General features: G+C 57.0%; 4 protein-coding genes across 5 annotated transcripts; 2 read left to right on the top strand and 2 right to left on the bottom strand.

The window, feature by feature from the left end:
- Positions 1-160: 160 nt before the first annotated feature.
- Positions 161-6,584, top strand: ECI1 (enoyl-CoA delta isomerase 1). The gene is made up of 7 exons (XM_086622345.1): positions 161-203; positions 478-624; positions 1,277-1,404; positions 2,039-2,185; positions 3,537-3,658; positions 4,357-4,535; positions 6,084-6,584. The coding sequence occupies exons 1-7, from the start codon at positions 161-163 to the stop codon at positions 6,245-6,247; spliced, it is 930 nt and encodes a 309-aa protein (XP_086478471.1). The 3' UTR covers positions 6,248-6,584.
- A 326-nt stretch (positions 6,585-6,910) lies between these two features.
- LOC104375341 (deoxyribonuclease 1 like 2) lies at positions 6,911-10,222 on the bottom strand. The gene is made up of 8 exons (XM_086622038.1): positions 10,076-10,222; positions 9,657-9,745; positions 8,742-8,825; positions 8,525-8,625; positions 8,338-8,450; positions 7,914-8,068; positions 7,692-7,788; positions 6,911-6,961 (listed from the first exon to the last, which is right to left on the bottom strand). The coding sequence occupies exons 1-8, from the start codon at positions 10,220-10,222 to the stop codon at positions 6,911-6,913; spliced, it is 837 nt and encodes a 278-aa protein (XP_086478164.1).
- Positions 10,223-12,097: 1,875 nt separating this feature from the next.
- Positions 12,098-15,168, bottom strand: LOC147527615 (deoxyribonuclease-1-like). Its single transcript, XM_086622522.1, has 8 exons — positions 15,022-15,168; positions 14,301-14,389; positions 14,050-14,133; positions 13,795-13,910; positions 12,868-12,980; positions 12,447-12,604; positions 12,275-12,371; positions 12,098-12,151 (listed from the first exon to the last, which is right to left on the bottom strand). Exons 1-8 carry the CDS (start codon positions 15,166-15,168, stop codon positions 12,098-12,100), a joined length of 858 nt encoding a protein of 285 aa, XP_086478648.1.
- Positions 15,169-17,571: 2,403 nt separating this feature from the next.
- On the top strand, positions 17,572-26,510 carry INTS15 (integrator complex subunit 15). 2 transcript variants are annotated; one of them, XM_086622280.1, is made up of 8 exons: positions 17,572-17,763; position 18,134; positions 19,213-19,376; positions 20,492-20,657; positions 22,761-22,821; positions 23,056-23,288; positions 25,064-25,103; positions 25,697-26,510. In XM_086622280.1, the coding sequence occupies exons 1-8, from the start codon at positions 17,572-17,574 to the stop codon at positions 25,902-25,904; spliced, it is 1,065 nt and encodes a 354-aa protein (XP_086478406.1). In that variant the 3' UTR covers positions 25,905-26,510. The 2 variants fall into 2 exon arrangements, with proteins under 2 accessions (XP_086478406.1, XP_086478405.1); XM_086622279.1 differs by lacking the exon at position 18,134 and having other exon boundaries at positions 19,155-19,376; positions 22,761-23,288.
- The last annotated feature ends 390 nt before the right edge of the window (positions 26,511-26,900 follow it).

Below are 26,900 nucleotides of genomic sequence, written 5' to 3'. Positions count from 1 at the left end.
CGCGCCGCAGGGCCGCCTGTGGGCGGGGCTTCCGGGCCGTGGGCGGGGTTTCGGGGTTGGGGGCGGGGCTTCACCGGGGCGCCCTGGCCGCTGGGGGCGTGTCCTGCCGGACAGGGCGGGGCGGTGGCGCGCGGCCGTACCCTTGTCCCGGCGGCGGAAGATGGCGGCGGCGTCGATGCTCGCCCGCCGGATCGCTCGGTCAGGTGCGCCCGATCCCGCGGGCGGGGTGGCCCCGCGTCCCTCCGTGTCCCTCCGCTGGGCGTCAGCGTGGCCCCGTGCCCCCCGCCGCGAGCGGGGGAGTCCCCACGGCCCCTCCTCGTGTCCCCCCGCCGTGGTCAGGGTGCCCCGTGTCCTCCCTCGGTGGGTCAGGGTGTCCCCCGTGTCCCCACCCCGTCCGTGCAGAGCAGTTTTGGGGAGCACACCCCACACCCACGGAGGCTGTGCCCTGCCCGGCCTTACCTGCTTCTGTCCCCCCAGGTGTGCTGCCCCTCTGCCACCAGCCGCTGGCATGGGGCAGAGCCGCCCAGCAGCCCCCCAGCACCCTGCAGCCCCCCGGCCTCCTGCTCGCCCCGTGTCGTGCCTTCAGCAATAACAAGATCCTGGTGGAGCTGGACGAGAGCTCAGGTACGGCAAGTGGCACCTCTGCGGTGTCACCCTCAACCCACAGGTCATGGCACGTGTGGCCTTGGGCATGGGAAACCACCAGAGCCCCAGGTGTTCCAGCTTCAGCTGCACTTGGGAACAGGAGTCTCCCTGGTCACAGGCACTTGAGGTGCCACAGGCAAACCCTAGCCGTCACAGTGGGCAGACCTCATGCCCTGTGCCCTCTGTGGGGTCCCTGCTTTGGGGACCTGGTAGCGTGGCAAGTGCTCCTTCAGGGAGAAGCTGCTGGGGATTTCTGTGTCCTGGCTGCCAGGAATAGCCGTCACAGGGCCACGTCCCCACACCGAACAAAGGGTGCCTCTTCTTGAGGCTTCCCAGAGCCTGCTTTGGCTGCCAGGCCCCTGGGCACGTCCTCATGCTGTCCCCAGCCTGGGCACGGCTGCAGCACGCAGACTAAGCACTCTGTGAGGACCTTTTGGGGTAGAGTGGTGCCATCTGGGAGGGGACAAGGGCTCAGAGCCCTTCCTGCAGTGCTGGCCAGGCTGGCCCAGAAATGTGTGTGTGGTCTCCTGGGCACGAGTTGTTTGCTGTGATAGAAGCTAGAGGCTCAACGTTACCTAGTGAGCCCAGAGAGAAGGGAACTGCCAACGTCTCTGTGTTTATCATGGCACAGGTGTGGCCACGATGAAGTTCAAGAGCCCTCCAGTCAACAGCCTCAGCCTTGACTTCCTCACCGAGTTTAGTATAAGCCTGGAGAAGCTGGAGAACGACCGGGCCTGCCGAGGCGTGATCTTCACATCTGTACGTGTTGTCCTGAGTTCAGAGTGTGAGCTGCGGGGCAATTTGGCAGGCACAGGTGCCATGCCCCTGCTCGTGTTTGGTCTCTTGGCTCCCTGGTCACAGGCACAGGAGGGCCAGGAGGCAGCTTGGATCGGCTCCGGAAGGAGGGGAGGGGATTCTTGGAAGGGCTGTGCGCTTTCTTCCCTGCCCTTTTCTAGCGGAAGAATAACAACCGAGTATTAAAATCAAAGCTGCTTAACTGCAAACCTGACACATCTCTTGAAATCTCTTGAGCTGCCTGGAGGGAGCTGTTAGGGGAAGCCGGTGTTTATTTTCGGATGTAACGTGGGTACGAGGTGGTGCCTGGGAATGGGACAGGACAGGTTTTGTGCTGTGTGGCTGATGGACCTGCACAGGGACCCTGATAATGAGAAATGGTGCTATAAGCAGAGCCTCAGCCCTGCAGGCCATGGTGATGGGATGATCCAGGCTGTGGGAGCGTTGGGGAGGTTGTTTCAGAACTCCAAAGACCCTGGTTTATGTCATATTTAACTATCGCTTTCCCTTTCCTTAGGCTGCCGGCCAAGCTTGTTGGAGGGGTAAAGGGTCATCCCTGAGCAGTGACTCAGTGACGTTTGTATTTTCCTGATTCCAGGCTGTTCCCAAAGTCTTCTCCTCTGGCCTGGACATCACTGAGATGTGCGGGAAGAGCACGGAGCACTACGCTGAGTTCTGGAGAGCCGTGCAGGAGGCGTGGCTCCGCCTGTACGGCTCCAACATGGTGACAGTCGCTGCAGTCAACGTACGTCCTTTTGATCTGCCTTTCCTGCGTGGTCTGTCCCTCGCTGCGGCTTGTTTGCACTGCGTGGGCAGGGAGAGCCGAAAAATCAGGCTTCTCAGTGCTGAAACAAACACAGGGATGTATTTGTTGGGATGTCTGGGCAAAGTACAGATCTGTCAGCTCAGTGCGTTGGGGCGTGGGAAGGTATGGAAGTGTGGGATGTTGCAGGCTCCGTGAAAGCTGCAGGCACTGCTGGAGTGTAGCAGCATTTCGGCTGTGGTAGAGAGCTTGCACGGCACTCGTGTCCTGCCAGTGAGAACTGGAGTGCCCTTGGCAGTGTTTTGTGCAGCAAGAGCCATACCCTGCCCCGAGAACTCGGCTGGGAGTCTGTCCTCCAGGCTGGAGGACCAGGAGGAGGGCTGTAGGCCAGTGGTAAAGCCCAGAGGGGCATCGATGGCAGACAACTGCTGGAGAAGCTGAGCAGTTGGCGTAGGAGTCCAAAGGACACCTGTCACGTGCCCACCGGCCACTTTCTTGCTGATGAGACTTGTAGGAGTTGTCCAGGGTCACTTGCTTGGCCATGGCACTGCTTCAGCAGAGGGGAGGAGATGGGAGGCAGCCACGCAGGGCAACAAGTACTTGTCCTCCACCCTGTGAGCGGTGATGCTTCGGACCCTGGGCAGTGCAGTTTGTCATAAGCCTTTTTTTCACCAAGTTTTGCTCCTCCACTTTGCCTGGAGGGAAGTGCTGCCTGAATCTCGGTGTCCGTAGATGTGCTGTTACCTGCTCGGTGTCTGGTTTTCGTTTTTCAGTGCAATGCCGCTTTGGCAGCTCACAGTTCTCTGTCTATCCATAGACTGTCTTTGAAGGCACTGTGTCTCTTGGCAACTTCCCGCAGGCATCCTGTGCAGGGCTAGGCAAGCACTGAGTCGTGGCAAAGACAACCTCAAGTCGAAGTTTTATAGACAGAAGGTGTTACACAGTCCCTGGACAGAACTATTTATGTGGCCTTTAGGGTTACAAACTCAAGAAGGGTTAAAAACTCATGAAGGGTTACAAGAAAATGCCGTAGCAGATCTCCTCTGCAGGGTTTGCAACCCGAGTGACATGGATCAATTCACCAGATTTCCATACTGGAAAGTGCAAGAAACAAAGAGCATTGAAAAATAAAAGGATAAACTCTGATAAACATATCAGAAGTCTTCTTTAGTGGCTGCTTTGAATCAGGTGGCCAAAGGCCTGGGGGGACATCTGCTCTGCCCTTGGCAGCTCTGTCACTCTGTGTCTCCCCTGCTCTCGAGGAAACTGAGGCTGGAGGCGCAGGGATGGTTGTAACCATGACCCAGACTCACTCCTCCTTTCTCTTTGCCAGGGGTCCAGCCCAGCAGGAGGCTGTCTCCTTGCCTTGTCATGTGACTACAGGATCATGGCGGAGAACCCCAAATTCAGCATCGGCCTGAACGAAACCAAGCTGGGCATTGTGGCTCCCTTCTGGTAGGCCAGTGCCTCTCACTTCTGGTGTCACGTGTAGGTCTCTCAAAAGAATTTGTCTTGAAGGAGTTTATTAATCAGTTTGATGGCCGAGATGTAGTTTTACGGGTCAGTGATCAGGTAGTTGCAGCTGCAGGACACAGCATCTCATTTCTCTGTCCTATCCTGCAGGTATCTGAAAAGCTTTCAAGCTGCAGAATATTCTCACATCCTTCACCAGTGAGGATCTCAGTTCTGACTCTGCAGTTGACTCCAAAGCTAGTACTGGGAGATCTCCCTGGTCAGGCTGTCTGGGAATACGTTTTTCTGTGGGTACAGGCTGTGCACCTGCAAAATCCCATAGCTATGGAGATCTCTGGAAGTGTAGGGGCACTAATATATTAAGGCATGGACCCTTCGTTGCCCTAAGAACATGTAAATGTGTTATTGGAAAGGAGCGTTCACGTCACAGCAAGCGGGCACAGCTGGGACCTGGGTGCTGAGGGTGAACAGAGCAGCTCTTGTGGAGAGGGGGTGAACTCTGTTGGGGTAGTACCAAAAATGGCTCTGCTCGCCTGACTTTGCGCAGCGTGGCTGAGCCCATGGCTGCTGTTTAGAGACCTGGGGAGTGGGGCCAAGTGTGCTCTTAGCTTTGGTGTCTGAGTGCAGTTGCTGCTGGGCGTTTCTTCCCTGACCATTATTTTTCCTCCCATCTCTTCTAGGTTTAAGGACACATTTGTGAACGTCGTGGGACACCGAGTTGCTGAACGCTCCCTCCAGCTGGGTGCCCTCCACCCCGCACCTGAGGCCCACAAGTTTGGCCTTGTGGACGAGCTGGTGCCGGAGGAGAAGCTCCAGGAGAAGGCTGCGGCTGTTATGGCACAGTGGCTGGCCCTTCCTGGTAAGGGCAGCACCTGCGGCTGGGGAAGAGGGGATCTGGTCTGGATGGGAAGGACAGGTACCGGGGCTGGGAGGTGGGAGAGCTCAGCACAGTGGTCCAGGCAGCCTTGGGCTAACAGAGACGTGCTTACCGGTGCCCCTGCGCAGGAGGACGCTGTGCTGGGTGTGCAGGGCACGTGGCTCCAGCTCGGCTCACCCTGCCAGCCCTGCTGAGTCAGCCTGGAGGTGCCGGAGCTCCAGATATAAACTGAATCTGTGTCTGTCAGTGAACGTGTCACCCAGGAAAGCTGCCGTGGAGTTGAGGGAACAGGCTGGGCGAGAGTGCCTGGGTGGCTGCCAGTCCGCCTTCGTGGTCTGGATCAACTGTCGGCACTTTGCTGAGCTGGGGATGGCGGTGGGGGCGTGAGGACAGACAGCAGGCGCAGACATCACACGTGTGTTTGGGCGGCTCCGTGACTGGCAGCACGTGGTTCCTGGGCTGGGAGACGGCTCTCCACCAGGCAGGGCTAGACCTGAGCTGTCCCATCCCATACCACTGCCTGAGCACTGCATGGAGGTGCAACTACATATCAGCCTTCAGCTGCTCTTTCTGTAGAAACTGGATTGAAACTGGGCAGAAATGGATGGGATGTCACATTGTGTGCCAGCCTTGGCAGAGGGTCCCTGAACAGCTCTCTCTCCTGCTGTCCTGGCCTTAGAGTGAAACCATCCACCTCCGAGAGTGGGGAGCACATCTCTGCTCTCTCCTGACTTCAGGAGGCACCAAGCAGATCCTCCTCCAGAGCCCTAAATCAGAGCCAGGAGGAGTCTGTCCGGGTGAAGGTGTCTGTAGCACACAGAGGCTGGAGCGATTCGCGGTTCCCAGTGCATGGAGAGGTTGATCATCATTTCACCGTCACAGTTGAAGCAAGTGAGAGCGTGTATGCAACATCTGTGCAACAGATGTGCTGCTGCATTGCTGCACGTGGCTCTATGTGTGTGTGTGAGCAGACGTGTGCTCAAGGCCTCGGTCAGCTCCACCAGCCAGTGCTGCTCCGGCAGCATCCACGTATTCGTGTGGAATGGCACCTGGAGCCTGCTGTCGGGATGAGCTCGAGGGGACAGCGCTGCTGGGTTTCGTACAGCGTGTTTGGCACAAGCAGACTGCCTTGCCAGAGGTCGAAGGGGTTGGGTTGGGGGAGCTTAGAGCTGGAGCAGTTCCAAATAGCGGAGAATTTTGTTGTGTTACTGCTGTCCTGAGCCCGGTGGTGTGTACTGGAGTCGGCTCTGGAGAGCACAAAGAGAAGGAAGTGCACAACTTTTTGTCATCTGTCCCAGTAGGTCAGTCATTTCCCCACTGAGCGGTACAGATCATAATTTATTGTATGAGAATTTGTCCAGTTCAGCTTCCAGCTGGTAGGTTTTCCTTACACCTTTCCCTGCTGGTTTAAAGAGCCCTTTGGTGTGTGGCACCTTCCCTTCGGAGGGACCTGCACATGGTGGCAGTGGCTGAGAGCTGGTCGGCGCTGAGGACTGTGCGCATTCCCCATCCTCTCTCTCCTCTGCACAGACTATGCCCGTCAGCTCACCAAGTCCATGATGAGGAAGGCGGTGTTGGACCGCCTGGTAGCTCACCGGGAGGAAGATGTTCAGAACTTCATCAGCTTCATTTCAAAAGAGTCCATCCAGAAGTCCCTTCGCATGTACATGGAGATGCTGAAGAAGAAGAGCTGAGGAACCAGCTGCCTGGAGCCTGGTCCCAGGGGCTCGAGTGACCCTCCGAAATGCTGCAGTAGCTGTAGACTTTCACAGTGGAGCTGTCTGCACTGTCAGCAATCGGTGATGTGCAGCCTGCTCCTGTGGCTGCCCCAACTACCCCTTCCCCTTAGTCCCCATAGAGTGCCTGACGCCACCGCTGCCTTTCCTGAGAGCAGGGAGAGCTGCTTGCTCAGCTCCCGCAAGGAATGGACAGGGAGGGGGTCTTGACACCGCTGTGGCCCGAGCCCACCGGTCCTTGAATATCCTCCTTCCTGTCCAACAGCTAATTGCGAAATGAGGTTTGTCAATAAAGTCTTTGATGAGGTAGGACATGGATGCATCATTCCCCAGCCTGTCTGTGGTCACCACTTCCTGGCTGGTGGCCTGTCCCTGGGCTCTGGTTCGTGGTGGGCTGGGGGAGCTCTGCTGTGAGCCACGTGGGCTGGGGGATCTGGATGTGGCCAGCAGCCGGCTGTGACCCTTCTCCAGACTGGGACCCGGAGCAGCCCACCCAGAGCTCGTGGATGGGACTGCCTAGAGCACCCCATCGGGGTGTTGTGGTGGGAGCTGGAGCTGTACCCAACAGGGGTTGGTGGTGGGAGCTGGAGCTGGATCGTGGTCTGTGGCCGCAGGAGGAGCTCAAGCCGTCAGCTTCACCTCGACTGGGTAGTGGTCGCTGACTGCCAGGGCCTGGAGGAGGGCGAGAGGTGGGGAGGTGTAACGCAGGGGTTTGGGGAGCCCCTCACCATGCTGATGGGGCCAGCGAGGTGGCTGTGATCACCCTGCCAGAACCTTCTCTCTGCTGGAGGGGGACGTGATGTTCCCAAGCCCGAGAGCCTCAGCACGCAGGGCTCCAGTTTTGGCACCACTCGTGGAGAGATGCCCAGGTGTGGCCTGGGGCGGGCGCTCGCAGAGGGACGCCTGCCCTCTGAGACCCTCATGTCTCCCTTGTGAGCTCTGTGCCAGCTACAGGTGGTTGGAGATAGGCTTTGTTTTCCTCATGCCGTGGGATCCTGCCCGTGAAAGACTATGAAAAACCCCGTGTGTCTCATCTCTTCCCCACAGGGACAAGAAATGACCCCAAATCCCCCCTTCTGTTTCCACCCATGGATCCCTTGTCACCCCGAGCTCCCCGTTAGCTGGCTGGAGGCTGCTGTGTCCTTACGCAGGGGGTTGTGCCGGCACCCCAGCAGACAGGCTCCGGACACGGGCGCACGTGGCACGGCCAGAGCCAGCTCGGGCTGCTGCTGGAGCTGCTTCAACTCCATTTTTGAGCTGATTGATGCTTAAGAGCAGCAGGTACGTGGGTGCACCGGGCTGCCTAATCCCGAACAGATGTTGGCAGCCCCGCAGCCAGCACTGCCCGGGGCAGCTCAGCTTTGGTGCCTGTTTGAGCCCCGGGTTTGCGAGTCCAGCTCACCTCCTCCTGCTCCAGCTGGAAAGCGCGCTGGAAATTGTAGATGGCAGCTGAATTTGGCACAATGCTTCTCTTCAGCTTGGCGCCGCACACCACGATCCTGCCAGGGAGATGCAGGTGGTGGGTCCCGCTCCTGCCACTGCGCTCAGCTGCTGGTGGTGCGGGACGGACAGGGGGGTCCTGGGGTGCCAGGGAGGGGAACGGCGGTGCTGCGGTGCTGCTCACCTGTCGTAGGCACAGTCTGACTTCCCCACGGTGGTGTCGGTGCTGTCCGGGATCAGCCACTTGAAGACATCGCTGGTGCGCAGGCGGATGGCCGACCAGTCGCTGGGCTGGACGTAGGCACAATCGGCATTGAAGTCCCCCAGGAACATGATGTTCTGTGGTGGGGAGATGAGGGGGCTTCGTGGGGGCTAGGGAACAGGGCTGCCCCTGACACTAGCCCCACCACGGGGGCGAGAACCCGCTTCAGGTCAGTCCTGGGTGCCAGGGCATCCCCTGTGGCAGGGGATGGGCAGGACCAGGGTCCCCACCCCACCACCCTTCCACCAGCCACATTCGCCTCGGAGTGGGGACCCTGTGTGAGTTGAACGGTCCTTGGGGCTCATTGCCCACCCTCGGTGCCACCCCTGGTGCTGGTGGCACTCACATCAGTCCCCCACTTGTTGACGATGGCCAGGTAGACATCGTAGAGCGCATCGATCTCGGCAACGGCATCTTGCGGGGCTGAGTGGAGCGGTACCAGCACAAACTCCTCCACCTCTGTCAGGGGAGAGGGATGTCAGCCCTGCAGCCAACCCATGCCACCACCCAGGACCACTTGCCCCCCAACATACTGGTGCGGGGTGCTGAGACCCTCAGGATGAATGGCTCCCGGCTGAAGACGTCCTGGGGGTCCTCATATTGGTAGGTGTCCATCACGGACACGACGTCTGGCCTGTGGGACCAAAGGGATGGTGACCCTGGGGCTTGGCATGGCCCCTGTGTCCCCTCCATGGTGTTGGTGGCCCCGGGGTGCTACGGGACAGGCGGCAGCATGCCCAGTCCCATTACCTGTAGATGAAGAGGTACATCTCCTTGTAGTTGTCCCGTCCCAAGGGGCCACTGATCTCGTAGTCGTACGGGGACATGGACATGCTGCAGAGATGCAAAAGCAGGATGGTGACACGGCTGGCACCAGTGACATGGCTGGTACCATCCTGGGGTGGCCTCTGCATGGCCAGGGGCTGTTGGCACCAGCTAGTCCTGCTCTTCTGTCCCCATGGGCCACCGTGCCCCGGCCGTGGGATGACATGGGATGTAGTGGCTCCGAGCCACCTCGCTGTCCCCATCACCCCAGGGTGGCTCCTCGGGCACAGCCGGCCGCAGGCAGGACGCGGGCGGCTCCTGCCACCCCTTTCTCTACCGGGACGCTCCCCGCCTTCGTTTGCAGCAAAGGTAAATTAGGTTAATGAGCAGCCTGGGGCCCCACGGAGCCTGGCGTCACCCTCCCTGCCCCAGCTGCTTTGTGGCCGTGCTGGAGGGGACACCAAAGGGGTGAGGACACGGGCTGGGCGTACCCGCTCGAGAGCACTCGCCGCCTTTCAACGAGGCCCCTGCCCTCACCCAGAATGGGGTCAGCATCCCACTGGCACAGTTTTAGGTGCTTTTAGCCCACCCTAGCAGCACCTTTTCCTCCTGGGGTGCCTGAGCCGCTGGCTTCAGAGCATCATCTGCTGCTGGGTCCATCCTGGGGTCCCCCTGCCACTCGCAGGGTCTCAGGGTGTGGGGGACTGCCTGCCACTGCCCCCTTCATCCCCATCTCGCCTCTGCCCTGTCCTGTGGGATTTTGGAGATGGAGCTTGCCAGAGCTGCGATTCCTTTCTACCCTGCGTGCTCCAGTGGGATTGCAGCTTTAGGAGGGGTTTAGTGCTGCTCGTGTCCCCCTTCCCCTCCCTAGATTATTCCTGATGGCTTTTTCTTTTTAACCTGTTGAGCTGCTCCATGAGCTGCGTGACGGCGCTGAGGTCGGAGTCGCGTACCTCCTGCACCAGCACCACGTCGTAGCGGCGCAGGCTCTGCGGGGGCAAGAGGGATGGCGATGGCGAGAGGGAGCCTGGTGCTGGCTCGGGACCACCCTCTCCTCTCCCACCTGTCTCCCAATGGGTACCACACCACAGGGACCCACATATCCCTCGACATTGGGTCAGATGTCCCCACAGAAGGCTCGGAGCGACTGCAGGGTGTCCCTGACATCCCACCTCGGTCCCCACCGAGCCTTCATCCACCCAAGGTATCCCCGGCACTGGGGTGCCATGCTATCCATGGCCACGTCCCCACCTGACCCTGGCACAGGAGCCAAATTTTGGGTCTGCCCCAGTGCAGAGCCCGTCCCCGGATGCACTCACACTGACGATGACGCCTGCCACTTCCTCGTTGGACATCTTGGTGTCTCCGAATGCCTGGATGTTGAAGGCACCAACGCGCAGCGTGGCGGTGGCCAGGCACGGGAAAGCCACAGCCAGCAGGAACAGTGCCAGCACTGTGGTCCCCATCCTGCCAGATGGGATGCTGAGCTGCAGGGATGCAGCAACAGGAGCCGAACTTGGAAAACTGCTTTGGATTTGAGGACAGAGAAAAAAAATCCATGTAAGTCCTTCCTGAGTCCTGGAGTGCAACAGTGTGCCGTAGTGGGCACAGCCCGGAGCAGCCCACGGAGCCAGCACAGGCTGTCTGCTGGCTTGCCGGTCCCAGGGAAAGCTAAACTCCATCCCGCCGTGGTGAATCCACCTGGCAGTGCCTCTGCCAGCCCTGGGATCGCCCAGCTCTGCTTCCTGCCAGGATGTTTCCATCACCCACCAGACTTGGCTGCCACCGCCGGCACCCCGGGCTTCTTTGCATCCTTAAACTCGATCACAGCCCGCACAGTCAGAGTAAGGAAGTGACTCCTCATCCCAGATTATACCAGCTCATCCCAGTCCCTCCCAGTTCGCGGCTGAAGGTGTCGAGCCCGGATCTGTCCTTACCGTGCTAAGCGCGCAGCACCTCTGCCCTGCCGGCAGCAGGACGGACGGCTTTATTCCCAACGGAGGTGCCGGCAAAGCAGGATGAGTCGAACACCCCTGGGGGGGTTTTGGCACAGCTCTGGGCTCCTTCCTACATTGGGAAACCAAAAACCCACGGGGCGGCAGGGTGGGGCCGGCATAGCCGCCCCTGTGCCGACGCGGCAGAGAGCGGCTGGGGAGGCACGGCAGCGCCGGGGCATCGCGGCGGGGCTGGGTGGGCGCGCAGGACTCGGGGTGCTGCGGCTGGGGTGGTCCTCCCAGTCATGGCATGGGGCATGGTAGCCAGGCAGGAGGTGAAGGGCGACAGCCTTGACGTGGGTGATTCAGACAGTGTAATTAGAGGGGGCAGAAGGAAACGGCGGCGTGTCTGGGTGAGGCAGGCTGAGCACCGCTGGCATCAGCAAGAGGGGGCGGCCGCGAACCCCCACAGCGACCACCCAGAACAGCCCCATTCATGACCCCAAGCAGCCCCAGTTGTCACCTAAAGCACCCCCACTGGTGACCCATAGCAGCCCCAGCAGAGCTGGTGGCACCATGGGAGCCTGGGGCACAGTGCCAACCCTGTCCCGCTGCCAAGGATGACACGCGGCTGGGGCTGAGCCCAGGCACCCCCATGGAGCCGGCATCCACCGCGCCAGCACATGGCGTCACCCCAGCACATGGCGTCACCCCGGCTGAGGGAGCAGGTGGCTCTGCCAGGGTGCCAGCACCAGGGCTGGAGGGGAGACAGCAGCTGCTCATGCTGGGGCTTGCTGGGCTGTCACCTGTACCGCCAGGTTTCGCACCCTCACACCCAGTCATGGGATGAGTGTGGTGTCCCTCTGCACCGCGCAGGCACCGAAACCCCCTCAGGAGGCACCAAATCCCCCGGGAACTGACTCACGTCCTCTGCCTCCCCCTACCCTCCCCGTCAGCACCCTGTCAGCCGCCCCGCGGCCAGGCAGGCTCTAGCAGGATGAGGCCCCCAAGCTGGTGGAAGAGCATCTTGTCGCCCGGCAAGGGGGCCAAATCCTGCCCAGAGCCTCCCAGGCTCTTCCTGGTGTCCCTGCTTTTGCCTCTGGCAGCTCAGAAGGGAGCAGCGACCTCCCTGGCTCCAGCTCTGGTGGGGCTGCCGCTGGCAGGGGGGCAAGGGGCTCAGGCATGGGGGGCTGTTGCGGGGGGCTGAAGGGACCTTCCCTCCAGAGCTGCAGGGCTGGAAAAGGCTCATTTTTTAATGGAAGAAATTATCCTGCTCCTGCAAGACCCCAAAGAGTGGCTCCGTGCAGTGACGGCGGGCAGCTCGGCCGGTGTTGGCGGTGTGCGGGCTCCATGGGGGACGCGGGCACATGCTGGGGTGTCCCAGTAGCCGCCGGTGCGGGGACAGGCTCAGTGGGCTTTCAGGGTCACCTCCACCGGGAAATGGTCGCTGACGGCCAGAGCCTGGGTGTGGGGGGAAAGCAGAGGAGTGGCTGAGCTTGTCTGGACCTGCCACCGCTGCTGGGGCTGCCTAGGACCAAAATGCTCTGTTCTGACCCCAAAATTTAAACTGGACCCCTCGCTCACATCCTTGCTCTGGAGGTGGAAAGTCTCCTGGAAGTTGTTGACGGTGGCAGAGCCGGGCTCGATGTCCTGGCGCAGCGCGGTACCGCAGGCGACAATGCTGCCGGGGCATCACGGGGGTGTCAGCGTCTGCTGGTCCCCCCCGTGCCAGCCCCCGCACCACCGCGGCACCCACCGGTCATAGGCACAGTTGGTGGTGGCAGCGACGGTGGTGTCAGCGCTGTCGGGGATGAGCCACTCGCAGGCGCTGAGGGAGCGCAGGCGGATGGACGGCCACTGGGCGCTGGTCACGTAGGAGCAGCCGGCGTTGAAGTCTCCCAGGAAGAAGATGTTCTGCGGGGCAGCAAGGGCTCCCCAAAATCTTACCGGACCCCCCTGGGTCTTCCCAGCAGAGGAGGACAAGCCCCCAGTAATGGCAGCGGAGCCACCCAGCAGCTCCCTGGCTGGACTTTGCCAGGGTGGCACCTGCTCCAATGGGTGCAAGGGATCTCCCGTGGGACATGTCCACCCCGGGACGGCTGCCGGGATGTGTGGTGGTTGTACCCCAGCCCTCCCGCCTGCCCCGGGGCGGAGCTGAGCTCCCCACCGCTGCTTACGTTAGTCGCCCACTTGTCGACCACGTCAGTGTAGACATCGTAGAGCGCGTCCATCTCATCCACCGCGCTGCTGGGCTGGGCGTGCAGGGGCACCATCACAAACTCCTCCACCTCTGCCAGACAGGTGGCTGTCAGCCTCCCAGCTCGGGTTCAGCACCCAGGAAGGAGGTGGGAACCCCAGGGGACCACCCCGGGCCAAGCCCCAGCTACCAGCTAGGAAAAGCTGCCAAAGGGAAAGGGTGCATTGGCTTTTCGTGCCCTGTCTGTCCTCCAGACTGGAATTTCTAGTGGGGAGCTGCGTTCCTCCATGAGTGATTTGGGGTTTGCTGCTTGTTTCCCATCAGTTTTTCCAAACCATCGTGGTTTTGAGAAGGAGACGGGGATGGGAGAGATGGGAGAGTGTATGGGCCCTGGGCAGCTTCTCAGGAGGTGGAGGTGACAGCACAAGGTAGAGCACGGCATAGGGTGGGAGATGGGAGGTGATGGGAGATGGGAGGTGACGGGAGATGGGAGGTGATGGGGGAAGGCATGCAACTAGAGGAAGCAAATGGTGGGATATGACACAAGATGGGAGGTAGCAGGTGATGGGATGTGGGACACAGTGAGAAACAGCAGGAGACGTGAGATGGCACACAACTGGAGAGAGCATGGTGGGAGATGACTGGCAATGGGAGGAGATGGGAGATGGTGGGAGATGGCAGAAGGGGCGAAACAGCAGGCAGCATCGGCCATGCTGGGCAGGTACCCAGGACCCCTGGGCATCCACGGGTGGGAGCAGGCCCCACAGCAGTGAACGACCCCAGTGGAGCCCCTGAGCTGGGCTCCAGGCTGCAACCCCCTTGCCAGGCAGGTGCAGCTCTGGGCTCAGCCCTGCACGGAGGGGACCCGTGCCAGGTCTGGGCAGCTCCCAGCACCGGCTCTGCTCACGCGTGGTGGGCGAGGAAAACTTCACAATGAAGGGCTCCCTGATGAAGGTGTCGGTCCCACAGGACTCACAGCCATCATCATAGTAGTAGCTTCCCAGCACGGAGACCATGTCTGACCTGAGGGAGGAGAGTGGGGCAGCCCCCAGCACTGCTCCTGCCACATCCAGGACCCGAAATGTACCCACCGCCCTTCAGGGACTGCTGGGGAGGACAGTGAGTGACACGGAGGATGCCAGAGCCTGGTGGCATCCCTTACCTGTAGATGAAGATGTACTGCTCCTTGTAGCTGGACCAACCCAAGGGGATGCTGTCCAAAAAGCTGTATGGGTGCAGGGACACACTGGGAGCGAGATGTGGAGATGGTGAGAGGAGGCTCCCGGTGCTCCTCAGCACCCATCGGGCTCTCTCTGGCTGAGCTGGAGGTGCCCTGGCATAGCGAGATGCCTGCCGGGATTTGCCCCAGCATCTCATTTGCAGGCACCCCCTGCCCTGTGCCATCGGGGTCACCTGTTAAGCAGGTCCACGAGCTTCTTCACAGCGCTAAGATCGGTGTCCCGGACCTCCTGCACCACGGTGATGTCGTACTCTGACAGGATCTGGGGGGACAAGCTCAGAGCTGCTCACCCCCCAACTGAGAGCTGCTCGTAGGGGCACCAGTGGGTGCCTGGGCTGGGCAGCGGAGGCTCCCAGCCTGGCAACAGGGGGGCAGCAGGGACCCCAGGGCCCAGAAACGGAGCTACTCTGCTGATGCCAGTGTCCTCTGTCTTGGAAGGACCCTGGGGTGACACAGTGCCCTCCAACACCCATCTGTCTACCACTCCCCATCTCAGCAACTCCTCATTCACAGACTGCTCTGAGTGAGGAGCCTGGGCAGCACCGAGCATCACCTGTCCTTGTTTGGGGACCGGCAAGAGTGGAGATGGCCCAAGGTCGGAGATGGTGATGGGGGAAGAGCAGATGGGTGGATGGATGGAGGCTTGGATGGATGGATAAATGGAGGCATGGAGGCATGTATGAATAGAGGCATGGATGGATGGATGGATGGATGAATGAATGGATGGGTGGATGGATAGAGGGTGCAGACAGGTGGATTTATGGGTGGGTGGATGCACGGATGGACACACAGATGGACAGAAGCCTGCAGAAAGCTGTTGTCCAACTGCCCCAAGCTGTCTGCATCCCAGAGACCAGAGAGTGGCCAAGACTGCTCCTCTCCCCCAGCACTCACAGAGACGATGATATCTGCAACAGTCTGGTTGGACATCTTGCTGTCCCCAAACGTCTTGATGTTGAAGGCGCTGATCTTCAGCGTGGTGGCCACATGCAGGAGGAGAGCTGCAATCAGCAGTGACAGCACCAGCTTCAAGGATGCCATCTTGAGTGCAGAGGGGCAGGGACAGGCTCAGCTCCACTGGCTGGGAGGGGAATTTGGCACAGATGATGAGAGTGCCCAGGGTATTCCCACTGGGCATACTGGTTTCACTGGGAGGCATCCGTTTTCCAGCGAACCACCAGGACACAGGGATGCTTCTGTCCAGCCACCCAGCTCCTGCCTCATGAAGGGGCTCATCCTGCCTGTCCCTTCTGGAGGGAGGCCAGACCACCCGCGAGGTCAGAGTGGATAATTCTCTGGTGAAGGAGCAGATGCCCTTTCATGGTGACACAGAGCAGTCACTTCCTCATTCACTGTGCTCAGCCCGGACGCCTCTCCCAGCCTGGGGTGGGTGACAGTGGCTGGGGACACCAAGGTCGCTTGGCTTGTGCCTCTCCCACCACTCGCTGGGTCTGCCCCAGAGACCCAAAAGACCCCACAGCAGCTGTGGTAGGACACAGCAAGGGATGGATCCCCCCTCCCAACACCCCTCCCCACCTCCTTCCCTGCCTGGAGCATCCTCACCCGGGGTATCCTGCCCCACCATCCCCCAGCACAGCCCCTGCCCCGTCCTCACCCAGGCTGGAGTCTCCCAGGCCCCCCTGCCAAGGCAGTGTGGTGGCTCTCGCCCACGGGGAAAGGCATTTGGGAAGTATTTCCCGTGGCGCTCAGCTCCCCGGGGTAATATTTCACCAGCGGATGCAATCTGAGCCCTGCCTGAGCCCAGGAGCCCTGAGCACTCAGCCTTGCCAGGAGCCCCGGTAAGATGGGCTGAGGGCCGGCAAACGCCCCGGCTTTCGGCACACCTGGAGCCCGAGCTGGGGAAGGGCTTGCTGCCCCTGGCCTCCCTTTTTCTTTCGGAGCAGCTGCTCTGGTTAAATCCTCACCTTTCCCCGCTTGCATCCTGCCTACGGCTGCAAACGCCACCATCTGAAACACCCCAGCCCCTGCATTTGTAACACGGTGATTCGGTAACGCCGTAATTTGGTAACGTTCCCATTTGGTCATGCCACGAACTGCCCAAAGCCCTGCAAATCCTCCCCATCCCCCGGGAACTCAGCAGCCTCCGCAGCCTCCCAAGCAGAGGCACCCATAGAGGACTGCATCCATCCCGGGTGATGCTCATGAGCTGCGCCCAGGTTCAGCCCCAGCAGAGCATCTCGGCGAAACCAAGCCGAGCTGGAGAAGGCGATGTCGGAGAGGGGAACTCCTGGGGTGCAGGAGGGGAGGGGAGCGGGACGTACCTTTGGTGTTGGCCGAGATCTCTGGAAGGGGAAGGAGTGCACCTGCATTTATGGGGAGGGACGTGCTCACCTTGACAAGAGGTGACCCAGCCAGGGCACACGCAAGGCTGCAGGCTCCATATGGCATTTTCACGGAAATAAAGATCTACTTGGTGGAAAAATACAATCCTTTCAACCAGTGCCAATACCTCCTGCCACAGGGAACGCTGAGAATGTCCCTGAATTGATAAAAACGCCAACGAGAGATCGGCGAGGCATAAGCGAATCCCCGAGACCACTCATGGGGAACAGCAGCTCCCCAACACGGGGCGTAGGCAGCTCTCGCCCATCACCAACCACAATTTAACTGAAAAAGTGTTTATTTCCCCAACACCGACCGTTCCCACCCAGCACCCCGTGCTTCCAACAAGCTGGTTTCAGCACCCCGGCGTCGGTGGGAGCCCAGCGCCAGGGGCTGAGCCCTGCCGGTGCATCCCAGCGCGGCCCCACCGGCTCTGGTCTTTGGGTGTGCAGCCAAGCCGGGACTCCCAAAAAACGGCAGCTCCCTGCCGCAGCGCCTGTCCCCGGAGCCTTCCCGGGGGGTCATCGGTGCAGGCTCCGTCCCCGGGGGGGGCCGTGCGGTACGGCGGCCGCCACCCCGCGTGCTCCCACGGCTCCCCCCCGGCCTTGCCCCCGCGCCCTTGGCTGACATCCCGGCGCTCCCGGGCATCCGAAGGCAGCTGCTGCGCTTCCCGGGAGGGCCGCGCCGGGCCCCGCAGTGCGCGGTGCTCCTCGGGGGCTGGGGGGGGCCCCGCCGAGCCCCACCCCCCCCGGGGCAGGGCCGGGGCCTGGACCCCGCGCCCCACAGCGGGGTCGGGGCTGCGGCTGGGCCCCCCCAGCAGCGCTGCAGCTCCCCAGGGCGGCCGCAGGTCCGGGACCCCCCAGGGTCAATCCCCCCCCGCCCGCCCGCCCCAGGCTGAAACTCCCCGAGGCCCCGCGCCCCCCCCCGCCATTGCGGGCTCGGCCGCCAGGGGGCGCTGCCGGCGGCGGGCGCGCGTGGCCCCTTTTTGTCCGGCGCGGGCTGCCGTAGCGCCCGTCCGCTGTGCGGGAGGCCGCGCCGCGCCGCGCCGGGCCGGGCCGCGGGGGAAGGAGTGGGGGGTCCGTTCTCGGGGGGGCCGGAGCCATGAGCGACATCCGGCACTCGCTGCTGCGGCGGGACGCGCTGAGCGCCGCCAAGGAGGTGCTGTACCACCTGGACATCTACTTCAGCAGCCAGCTGCAGAGCGCGCCGCTGCCGCTCGTCGACAAGGGCCCCGCCGAGCTGCTGGAGGAATTCCTCTTCCAGGTGCCCAAGGAGCGCGGCGCTCCGCCCAAGGTGGGCCCCGGCCGCGCGAGAGGCGGGGGGCGAGGCCTGGCCGGATCCGGGGAGTCCGGGCACGGCCCCGGGGCGCTGCTGCAGGCCGCGGCCCCCGGGGAGCAGCGTAGGCCTGGGGGGCTGGCGCCTTGGCGGGCCGCCCGAGGCCGGCCAGCGCCCCGGGAGGAGCCCCAGGGAGCGGCGGTGGAGGCCGAGGCCCCAAGAGCTCTGGACGGGGTCCCTGGGCAGCTGCGGGAGGCCGAGTGCCCAGGAGGAAGGGGCAGTGGTGAGGCCGCACCTCGCATACCGTGTCCGGTCTTGGGCCCTTCGCCACAGGAAGGTTATTGAGGTGCTGAAGCGTGTACAGAGAGGGGCAACGGAGCTGGTGAAGGGTCTGGAGCGCAAGTCTTGTGGGGAGCAGCTGAGAGAACTGGGGTTGTTCAGCCTGGAGAGAAGGAGGCTGAGGGGAGACCTCATTGTTCTCTACACCTCACTGACAGGAGGGTGTAGCGAGGTGAGTGTTGGTCCCTTCTCCCAAGTAACAAGCGAAAGGACAAGAGGAAATGGCCTCAAGTTGCACCAGGGGAGGTATTTGATTGGATATGAGGAGAAACTTCTTCCCCAAAAGGGTTGTCAAGCATTAGAGCAGGCTGCCCAGGGGAGCGGTTGAGTCACCATCCCTGGAGGTATCTAAAAGCCATGTAGATGTGGCACTTAGGGACATGGTTCACTGGTGGACTTGGCAGTGTTAGGTTAACGGTTGGACTTGATGACCTTAAAGGTCTCTTCCAACCTAAATTACGCTATGATTGTATGACAGGGTTGCTGCAGGGCTGGTGGCTGAGGGTTCTTTTGGCAGGGAGGAGGCTGGCTGGCAAGGCCCCAATGGACTGGACAGGACTCTGGTCTCCCAGCAAGAGATGTGGTGTGGTGGGGCCTGAGGCCCCTGGGGACTGCCTGGAGCCTCACAGTGCTGCAGCTGAGCTGTACCAGGGTTTTTAAATGGCTGGGCATGGGCTGGAGCTGAGATGGGGACCTCCCAGAGAGCATCAGCCAGAAACCGCAGCTGCTGGTGAATGTCAGTGTGCATGGCCCTGGGGCCTGGTGGGCCGCTGGGCCCAGCTGTGACACCTCCTTCCACCCCTGGCTGCCTGCTGGTGCCCTTCGTGCTGTTATTTGGAGAGGGAGGAAATATTTTTCACCTCAGTATTGCTGCAGGTCTTATCTCTCCGTTTGTGGGCAGCACTTGCTGGTACAGCAAGCACTGGCCTTGGATATCCAGGTATTCAAATACAACCTAGAGCTTTTCTGTGTAAGTAGGTAAATGCATTGGTGGTTCAGGAAGCTTGAGTGTGGGTGCTGTACATAAAGACTGAGTTTATAACACCTGCTTTGCTTTTGTTTTCTTTCAGAGATTGAGTTCACTTCAGGAACTTCAGCTCCTTGATATCATGTGCAACTATTTCCAAGAGCAAACCAAGGACTCAGTCCGGCAGATCATTTTCTCATCTCTCTTCAGCCCTCAAGGAAACAAAGCAGATGACAGCAGGATGGCTTTACTAGGAAAGCTGGTTTCCATGGCAGTGGCTGTGTGCAGGGTTCCTGTTTTGGAGTGTGCTGCCTTCTGGCTGCAGGTACAGCTTCTGTGCAGGCACGGCAGTTTCGGAAAATGAGCGAGAGAGTGTGCCGTGATGGGTATGGGTGAGCTGAGACAGTGTCACCTCACGGTCAGTGACAGCCAGTTGCAGTCAGTTGCTCCTCCGTGGCAGTTTAAGATGCTGCGACAGCTGATTGCTGCAGCTGCACTCACACCACATCTGTGCTCATGTCCAGTCCTTTACTCTGCCATAAAGGTGGAGCTCTTGCCAATCCATTTGTGTGCTGTACTGGCAGAAGAAAATGTGTTTCGGTTTTTTTTCACTGTGGGTGAAAATGTTACTGATTTTGTTTATTTATTTTTTCCACCCAACCCCAGCATGTCGAAAGGGATCGGTGGAGGGCTTGACCGACACAGGGAACAAAACTAGTCACACCAGTGACACAAAACAAGTCTGTGGTCACACTGCCCAAAGAAGCTGACTCTGGAGTTTGGGAAATGTGCAAGGTTGGGCATGGCAGAAGAGGCAAACCTCTCTCTTGAGATTCGGACACAAAATATCTGTGTCTGTTATTCATATCCGTGAATGCAGTATGTCAGGATTCTTCTGTATCTCCTCCTTTCCCATTGAGATTCCCCACTGTAGACCTTGGGAAGCGCATCTGTTTTCCTGCTGCCTTTGTGGGGTGTGCAGAAGTCACCTGCCTTACAAAAGGGGGAGAACAGAAGGGCTGTGCTGGGAGGGAAGAGGGGTAGGAGGCAGACCAGTGCAATTTCTGTGGGTCCCTCTTTTCCTGTCTGGTGTGCCTTGGGAGGGGCTGCAGCCTGGTTAGCTGAAGAAGGTGCAATTTTTTGGCAGGTGGCAGCTCTTGAGTGACACAAGGTTTGCACACAATTTGTTCCACCTTAAAAATGTCAAGCCCAACTGACAGGTTACTGAACTACAGAGTGGATCTTTGATGTGCAGAGAGTGAGTGAGAGAAAGTGCACTGTAATTTTGGAAAAGCGGGAGCCAATGTTGGAACGGCGAAGCGGCTGGGTGAGGTAGGCAGGAGCGTTTGGGCAATGTGAACTTTGAGGTCAGCTCTGTAGAACCTTCTGCAGCTGGTTTTGATGTGCTTTTCCTGGTGTGCTGTCTCTCCCCCCCTGCAGCGGACCCCTGCTGTGTACTGCGTGAGGCTGGCCCGGGCCCTGGTCGATGACTACTGCAACTTGGTGCCAGGGTCCATCCAGACGCTGAAGCAGATATTCAGTGCCAGCCCTCGCTTCTGCTGCCAGTTCATTACGTCCGTCACAGCTCTCTACGACCTCTCCTCAGGTAAGTGTTTCCAAGCTGTGCCTTTCAAAGGGAGAGATGCAGAATAATACAACTCAAATTAACTGTTGCAAGTGAATTAACTGCTGAAATTCTAAAGGTGCTTGTTGCCGTCTAATTATTGCCAGGAGCAGCTCAGGTGTGGCTGTTGCATCATCTGTCACTGGGGTGAGAATAAAAATAACCACTTAGTGGCTGAAGGGAGAGTCTTTGCTGGAGAAGCAGCTGGATAATGCCTGACACAAAGGGCGATGTTGTCCACAGAGGGCAAAGGACACGGGGACCTTATTGATTGAGCAGCTCTCGGAGTGAAAGCTGATCTGCCTGGGCTGAGCAGTTTGGCCTCCCTATTGTGTAGCCTACCCAGCAAATAGACTCAGGGCTGTCTGTCAGTCTGATTACTTTTTCTTGAAACACAAATTCTGAGTGTTTGTAAGCTGGAGCAGGATTTCTGTTGGGCAGTGACGAAAAACACGACCAACAGTGTTCCTCCGGTGTGCTCTTAAACTGCATGTGTGACCAGCGAGTGATACGACCTGTCTTGGGTGGCTGTTGCTCAGACACTAGAAATGTGTAGGTGTCTAAAATAAAAGTGATTTACCTTCACTCAGCAGAGAGCCAGAGAGCTCATGGTAGACTAGGGAACAACCATCAACTAAATACCAGCATCACATATCATCCGAAAAAGCAAATACTGTTTGTTATTGATAAAGGAAATAGTCTGCACAGTCTTCTCCAGGTAAACAGCTTGGCATCAGTGAGAGAGAGATGCAGGCTTAGACTTCTTTTTTTAAAAAAGTATTTGGTAGAGCTCGTAGCATGTTCTTCCTTAGTACTTTATATCTGTTTTGTGCAACCACTTGAAAGTTCATCCAGGTAATTAAATGACATGACAGAAAGAATCATAGAATCACAGTACGGTTTGGCTGGAAGGGACCTCAAAGATCATCTCATTCTAACCCCTCTGCCATGGGCAGGGACACCCTCCACTATACCAGGTTGCCCAAAGCCTCATCCAGCCTGGCTTTGAAGACTTCCAGGGATGGGGCAACCACAACTTCTCTGGGTAACCTGTTCCAGTGCCTCACCACCCTCAGAGGGAAGAATTTCTTCCTTATATCTAAATAACATGAAGAAAATAACATGAGTTATAGGAAGTAATTTTTTTTAATCCCTTAGTTTATTTGAGATGTTATTGGTGACACAAGAACAGGAAGCTTGCTCTTCAAAGAGCAGTCTGTAACTGGGCGGTCTCCACCACGTCCTGAGGACAGGAATCAATCACATGAACAGCAGCATCTGTGATACTCGAAAGTCTCAGAAAAACTGAAAACTGGAAAATACCGATTCTGTATCCTGTGCATGTTAGTAATCCTAGAGTCTGGCTGATTTGTCCCAGACGTCATTTCAGGTACACAAGACCTGACTAGATAGTTCTGTGCTGAGCCCTTTGTTGACACGGAACACAATTCGCAATGAAAGTACGTCGCTGAACCCAGTAGCCTGCCCCTGCGACGGGATGGTGCACAGTTACTGCACAGTCAATGTTTCTTGTGTCTGTAGTCAAGCTTCAGTTCGTGACCACGTTTCACTTCTTACTTGAAGCTGTACATAATCTCGTAATCCTTTATCTGTACTGTGATTGTGGTGTTAAATTCTTCCACAAAGACATACTTGTTTAGGTAAGTCTTAAATGAAACCAGTTGAATGATTGGGGTGAGGAGAAAGAAGTGCAGACAAGTCTTTGCTATTCCCTTGCACATTGTACTTCCTTTGGCAAGGGATAAATGGGGACTGAGTTTAGAGAAAAAATGAGCAGGTGTTGGGTGGGAGAGAAGAAAATGACAAAAGTGCTGCTGGGAAAGGGGATAAACGTTGGCATTTAGTGGTGGAGGAGGTGGAGTAGACAGGAACATGGTTGTGTCTTCGCTGAGGCAAACGAGCACCTACCTTTGATGTCTTGAAAAAAACAGCAGAGTTGGGGAGGTTTTGAAATTGTAATTATGACAGTGCAGGAAGGGTGTGTGTGAGAGGTTAATTAAAGACTGTGGTCCTGTGCTCCACTGTAAGGCTCAGCTTACTCAATAACTTCTTTCTTGTCTTCAGATGACCTCATCCCTCCCACAGATCTGCTCGAGTTGATTGTTTCCTGGATCTTTGAAGACCCCCGTTTGATCCTCATCACCTTTCTAAACACTCCCATTGCAGCCAACCTGCCAATAGGGTTTTTGGAGCTCACCCCTCTGACTGGACTGATCCGTTGGTGCGTGAAGGCCCCCTTGGCTTATAAAAGGAAGAAGAAAGCCTCTCTGTCAAATGGACATCCTCCCAGCAAAATTGCCAAGGACTCGACTTCAGGAGAAGACAGAGATTGCCATCAGCTGTATTCAAAACTGCATCTAAGTGTCCTGCAGGTTCTTATGATGCTTCAGGGGCATTTAACAGAGAAGAACCTTTATGGGCGCCTGGGGCTGGTACCCTTTGACCACGTGGTTCCGCTTGTCGAGGAAATTAACAGACTGTCTGATGAACTCAATCCTCTCAATGCATCCAAAGAGATTGAACTGGCTCTAGACAGACTCGCTCAGGCTTTGCAAGTGGCCATGGCATCGGGAGCGCTCCTGTGCACTAGAGGTAAGTCGTCAGTGGGGCTGGCAGAGTCCCTGGCACGGGATTCTTTTCTTCCAGTGTGTGGATGTTGTAAGAGGGAGTTTTGGGATGGGGAGAGTAAGATCAACTTGTTTGCAGTAGAAGTAGCAGTTTGATGCCCTTGGGAAGTGATAGTGCAGGAAATACTCCAGAAAAATAACTGGATGGGGAGTAAGAAAGGAGAGATCATTGGTGTAGGTGACTGGTGTGTTGCTTTGCAGAGCTGAAGAATTGATCTTCTACCTTGCAGTGTGCATAGGGAGTTATATTTGGGTGTCCGGCACGGGGACAAATTTGACCCCTGGAGAATTGCTTGCAGCTATTTAAAAAGCACTGTTTAATTGTGTTTCAGTTCGACACTCTGAGTGTACCTGCAACGATCTTGAAAAGCAAACAAAAACTGTTCATCTGGAACTTCTGGGCCTTCAGCTCTGCTGTAATGAGACCCCATTACAGTGTGTACCATTTCAGTTACACTTCGTAAAAAAAGCCTGCTAACGTGGCTTTCGTCTGTCTTTCTTGTTGCCAAAACCAGTTCTTTCCGAAAGGCTTGCAGAGACAAAAAAGGGAAGTGCCTTAACACAGCCCAGCATCAACCAGGTGTACTGTTTTGCTTATAGATTCTCCTGAACAGGCCAATTCTTGGTGCAACCAGAAGGCTCAAAGCTCCCTAAAGGCCGGGCAGTTAGTGCACACCTCAGCTGGGAAGTGGCCTCTGCCTAAGGAGGTGCCAGAGGCTTTTGTCCTGGCTGAGCCAGTGCTTCTGGTCAAATGTCAATGTTATTCTTTCTAATCTTCCATAAAGAAGCTCTGGCTGTAGTAAAAACAGAGAGAGAAGTGGAGTTTTTTGAGCAGATGGCTTATTTTGGCTGTGTTTTTTCCTAATGATTCACCTGGTACATTCTGAGTGCTTGATTTTACTGTAGAAGTGGAAAGTAATTCAGTATAAGTAGCTGCTGAAATACCAGTTATTTCAGTGTTTTGGAGGTGTGTTTATCTACAGAGGCAGGAGTTTGTTCTCAAGCTGTTCCTGAAAGCACTGTAGCAACAGGGTTTGTTGTTAAATACCTTGGTTCTAGCTATTCTGCTTTGCAGAGGCAAGTACAAACAGTTCATCAGTATCTGAAAATTGGGTGAAAGAAGTACTCCTTGCATGGAACCAGGGGAGGGATGGGAGCAGCTCACAGAGTGAGGCATACAGATATTACCAAGAACTGTTCTAGAAAAGACATTAAGATGGTAAAAAAGATGCAATTTTTAGTTAATAGACCCCAGCAAAACTCAGTCCTTTCTTTACACTAGCACTGTTTAAAAAAAACCCAAAACAATGCAAAACAGGGATTGGGTAAGCTTTGCCTTGCCTTGACCTGATGCCTTTCTCATCATAAATGCCGTATTCTGTGAGCAGAATTTCCTATGCCTTAGTTATTTCTCAATAGTAAATTGAGGTTACAATCTCTGTACTAAGGCGTGGTCTGCCTTGAAGTGAAGCTGCATTTCCCATATGGCAGAAATTTTCCATTTCTCAAACGTGCAGTAAAGTGTCGGGTGGAAAAAGATGCTGTAAGGACTGGTGAGAGGCAGACACATTCTCTCTCCTGTGGAAGTTTTGGCCTGAGAGTGAGATTCTGGATCTGTTGGTGACTGGAGCTTTGTCAGTAATCTCATCTGCCTAGAAAGGAAGTGGAGAGAGGAGTGGAGAGGAAAATTGCTCCGATTTCTGCTTTACCCTTATTGTTGTGTCTTCTGCCCTCTTTCAGATGACTTGAGAACTGTGTGCTCCAGGCTACCGCATAACAAGTAAGTGACCTTTCTGCAGCTGTGTTGGTTTTGATGCATGTTCCAGGATGCACACTTGAGGGCTACTGAGGCAAAATCTCCTCTAAAAATTTGTGTTTACTTTCCCAAAGTTGGCCTTTATTCCCATGAAGTTTAGCACAAGGATAAAGGTGATAGAAAGTGGTGTCTGCTTCTTCCCTTGCAAGCTGGACTCAACTGAAGGAGACTTCAGTGACTCCTACCGTATAGATCATCTTGCCCAGCCTGTGTTAGACCAGATGGGCAGAAGGAATATGAAATTACATTGTGGAACCTGCCCTAAAGTTGTCCCATCCCCAAATCTCTGCTTGTTTTACCTGACCTTAAGCTGAACTGCACTTTGCTTCTTCCCTCTTTGCAAAGAGCATCAAGTTTAAAAAAAAAAAAAAAAAGGAAAGAGTTAAAAAAAGAGTCTTCTAGAAGCTGTAAAGAGCATAATTGAATCACGTGCGTGTCACCAGTGCTGTGTGTGGGATATGAACTGTCCTTAAAGCCAGGCCCTTGAGGGCTGGGGAGAGCCATGACAAAAGCCTTCTCTGAACAACCCTCACGCTTATCTCAATTTCTCTCCACAGCCTGCTCCAGCTGGTGATTTCGGGTCCAGTACAGCAACCAACCCACGGCGCTCTGCCACCAGGATTTTATCCTCATATCCATACTCCTCCTCTGGGCTACCCTGCTCACCCGGCTCACCCGGCGCTTCCGGCTCACCCGGCGCTCCCAGCTCACCCCGTACAAACATTTATACCAGGAATGACATTCCCATACCGACCTATTCGCTAAAATGCTAGGACTGTAGAGTGTACCCAGTTTCCCTTAGTTTGAGGAAGCCTTGCAGATGAAACCAAATGTCTCGGGAACCACATTTTCCTCTTTGGTGTAAAGCTGAGCGATGCCCAGCTGAGGGATCAGCCCTTCAGCAGTAGAGAAGACACAGACAGGTAGGCTGCAGTCGATTTGGATGCGGGAGGCAGACACTAAGGCAGATTGTAGGGACAAAAAGAGGGGGGAGGTGGAAGAAGGCAACAGAAACTCCAAACCTCTGCAGCGTATGGAAAATTTTTTGACCCACATTGTTTCCTATGATCACCAAGGGCATGGTATTTCTCAGTCATGCGTTTTTCGGTAGCCCTGGTCTGGTCACGGCGCCGGGAGCCCAGCTAGCCTTGCTCTAGGAGGGCCAGCAGCAAAGATGCCAGGTTTTTCAAGGTAGTCCACTCCAGCCTGCTCGTTTCTTTGTAAATGTTTGTATCTATAGCTACAGAGTAAGTGTACACTGTATATTTTTGGAACACAAATGTTTCAGAAGCACAAGGTAGAGTAAAGCAGCACTTCCTATTAAAGGAAACAATTTAAGAAGCGTAAAATAATTCTGCTGCTTTATCTGTCAAGCAGGGATTAGAAAGTCCGACTCGTTCGGCCCGTGCGAGGGAGGGAACACAACCCTTAACGGCTGCGGTGGCCCATCATCCTCCAGCCTCGGGAAACGTCCTCCTTACCTGCCTCAGTCAGTAACTCGTGAAGCTCTGGGGTGAGATGTGGTGTGTTTAATCAGTGCTAGCTGGCAAAAATGGCCAGAGGCTGGCCGCGGCGGGCGGGCCGGCTCCGAGCGAGGCACGGGTGGGTGCGGGAGCGTTCCGAAGGGTGGCAGAACTTGCTGCCTGCATCACTACAGCAAAACATGGCATCCAGCCCCTTCGGTTGAACTCTTCTCTGTTGTCGCGCCGTGATTCTCCGAGCCCACTCTTCTGGGTGAAAAAGCAAGAATATAGGGTCCTT

The sequence above is a fragment of the Tauraco erythrolophus genome, chromosome 17 (genome assembly GCF_009769465.1).
Source record: "Tauraco erythrolophus isolate bTauEry1 chromosome 17, bTauEry1.pri, whole genome shotgun sequence".
Classification (NCBI taxonomy): Eukaryota; Metazoa; Chordata; class Aves; order Musophagiformes; family Musophagidae; genus Tauraco; species Tauraco erythrolophus.
The sequence above is the reverse complement of the archived record's forward strand: the minus strand, read 5'-3'. Positions and strand labels throughout refer to the sequence as shown.

Excerpts from the sequence above, each read along its gene's own strand:
- ECI1 (XM_086622345.1), top strand. The coding sequence starts at position 161 with ATGGCGGCGGCGTCGATGCTCGCCCGCCGGATCGCTCGGTCAG. Across the intron at positions 204-477 it reads CCGCCGGATCGCTCGGTCAG|GTGTGCTGCCCCTCTGCCAC; the intron begins GTGCGCCCGATC and ends CTGTCCCCCCAG. Across the intron at positions 1,405-2,038 it reads GAGGCGTGATCTTCACATCT|GCTGTTCCCAAAGTCTTCTC; the intron begins GTACGTGTTGTC and ends TCCTGATTCCAG.
- LOC104375341 (XM_086622038.1), bottom strand. The coding sequence starts at position 10,222 with ATGGGGACCACAGTGCTGGCACTGTTCCTGCTGGCTGTGGCTTTCCCG. Across the intron at positions 8,826-9,656 it reads CTCATGGAGCAGCTCAACAG|CATGTCCATGTCCCCGTACG; the intron begins GTTAAAAAGAAA and ends GCATCTCTGCAG. Across the intron at positions 8,451-8,524 it reads GGTCTCAGCACCCCGCACCA|AGGTGGAGGAGTTTGTGCTG; the intron begins GTATGTTGGGGG and ends CTCCCCTGACAG.
- LOC147527615 (XM_086622522.1), bottom strand. The coding sequence starts at position 15,168 with ATGGCATCCTTGAAGCTGGTGCTGTCACTGCTGATTGCAGCTCTCCTC. Across the intron at positions 13,911-14,049 it reads CAGTACATCTTCATCTACAG|GTCAGACATGGTCTCCGTGC; the intron begins GTAAGGGATGCC and ends CTCCTCCCTCAG. Across the intron at positions 12,152-12,274 it reads TCCACCTCCAGAGCAAGGAT|GCTCTGGCCGTCAGCGACCA; the intron begins GTGAGCGAGGGG and ends CCCCACACCCAG.
- INTS15 (XM_086622279.1), top strand. The coding sequence starts at position 17,572 with ATGAGCGACATCCGGCACTCGCTGCTGCGGCGGGACGCGCTGAGCGCC. Across the intron at positions 17,764-19,154 it reads AGCGCGGCGCTCCGCCCAAG|AGATTGAGTTCACTTCAGGA; the intron begins GTGGGCCCCGGC and ends GTTTTCTTTCAG. Across the intron at positions 20,658-22,760 it reads TCTCTACGACCTCTCCTCAG|ATGACCTCATCCCTCCCACA; the intron begins GTAAGTGTTTCC and ends TCTTGTCTTCAG.